This window comes from Carlito syrichta, unplaced genomic scaffold, assembly GCF_000164805.1.
Source record: "Carlito syrichta isolate Samal-C Ts95f unplaced genomic scaffold, Tarsius_syrichta-2.0.1 Scaffold307934, whole genome shotgun sequence".
Taxonomy (NCBI): Eukaryota; Metazoa; Chordata; class Mammalia; order Primates; family Tarsiidae; genus Carlito; species Carlito syrichta.
In genome coordinates, this window is record NW_007252030.1 from 578,119 (window position 1) to 579,975 (window position 1,857).

Here is a 1,857-nt window from a genome sequence, read left to right on the forward strand (position 1 = left end):
TTTTTTTGAGCCAGAGTCTCACAGCCACTGCAGCCTCGACTTGCTGGGCTCAGGTAATCCTTCTGCCTCAGCCTCCTGAGTAGCAGAACTACAGGTGCACACCACCACACCTGGCTAATTTTTTTATTTATTGTAGAGACAAGGTCTTACCAAGTTGCCCAGGTTGGTCTCAAACCCCTGGGCTCAGACAATCCTCTCACCTTAGCCTCCCAAAGTGCTGGGATTATAGGCGTGAGCCACCTCACCTGGCCTGTATATTTAAACTATACAAAATAATTTGAGGAATTGGAACATATTCAATAAATATTAGCTATTATGATCACTATGGCTTTCCAGAACATTCTGAGACACACTGCCTTTTTTTGTTGTTCAATTAGGTCCTTTCTGAAATGGTGTTTGTGATTCAGCTGTTCAGAACCTAAGGAAGCTGGTGACAATGTGGAGAAATCATGACAGAGCATGTGGCTTGTACTGGGGCTGTTAATGCTGTAAAAGAAGTTTGGGAAAAAAGAATACAGAAGCACAGTGATGACCTGAAGCGAGAAAAGCAATTTCAACTCAAGTATGCTGTAACTTATTTACTATTTTAAATTAATGAAAACTCATAATGTCATGATCCTGAAGCACTGGGATTATAGGTATGAGCCACCACACCTGGCCAACTTTTCTTTCTTTCTTTAAATTTAACTTTTTTTTAAAGCTGAACTTGCTAAGGTTGAAGGATCTGTTCACTTTTCTGGTAAGTGATCTGCTGCTGGAACAACATTTCACTGTGTCAGGCACTCTGGCATCATCAGTCCTGTTGCTCAACCACACATGGTTTCCATTCCTGAGGTTCCCTCATGGCCCAGAATAGAACCACCCTCCCTCCACAACTGTCATATCTGTGTCCAGCTAGCAGGAACCTGCACACATGACTCTGCTAACATTCCACTGGCCCAAACTTCTCATCACCTGTATCTGGCTGCAAGAGAGGGTGGGTGAGTGAGGTCTTGCACCCAGTTCAATTGAGAGATCTATTATTACTTTTTTTTTTTTTTTTGGAGACAGGGTCTCAGGCTGGACTCAAGCCCCTGGGCTCTAGCCATCCTCCTGCCTCAGCCTCCATGTAGCTAGGACTATAGGCATGAGCTGCTGCTCTAGGCTCAGGATCTATTATTGAGGAAGAAGAGGAGTAAGAAATACTGGGGGGATGATGAGTCATCTCTGCCACATATCAGTGTCATTATTTTGTCCATTTTATTTATTTATTTGAGTCGGATTCTCACTCTGTCACCCAGGCTGGAATGCAGTGGCATGCTCACAGCCACTGCTGCCTGGACCTGCTAGGCTCAGGCGATCCTTCCGCCTCAGCCTTCCAAGTAGCTGGAACTATAGGCATGTGCCACCACACCCAGCTAATTTTTTTTTTTTAATTATAGAGATGAGGCCTCACCATGTTGCCCAGGCTGGTCTTGAATCCATGGGCTCAGGCAATCCTCTGGCCTCTGCTTCCCAAAGTGCTGGGATTATAGGCATGAGCCACCATGTTCAGCTTACTTACTTTTGAAAGATGAAAAGTCCACTGGATGCAGTGGCTCACGCCTTGAATCCCAACACTTTGGGAGGCAGTGGTGAGAGGATGGCCTGAACCCAAAGGTTCAAGACCAGGCTGAGCAACATGATGAGACCTTGTCTCTGCAATATAAATATATAAATAGTTAACCGGGTGTGGTGGTGCACACCTGTTGTTCCAGCTACTTGGAAGGCTGAGGCAGAAGGATCGCCTGAGCCCAACAGGTCGAGGCTGCAGTGGTGGTGAGTGTGCCACTACTGTACTCCAGCCTGGGAGAAAGTGTGAGATTCCGCCTCAAAAAA

General features: G+C 45.8%; 1 protein-coding gene across 2 annotated transcripts in view; it reads left to right on the forward strand.

Annotated features, from left to right (window-relative positions):
* Positions 1-375: 375 nt before the first annotated feature.
* The window catches only part of LRRC39 (leucine rich repeat containing 39), a 22,054-nt gene continuing 20,572 nt past the window's right edge, over positions 376-1,857 (forward strand). For both annotated transcript variants that reach the window (XM_008064710.2, XM_008064709.2), the window contains exon 1: positions 376-562. In XM_008064710.2, the coding sequence (XP_008062901.1) occupies positions 450-562 (113 nt within the window). In that variant the 5' untranslated portion in view covers positions 376-449. The remainder of the gene's footprint in view (positions 563-1,857) is intronic.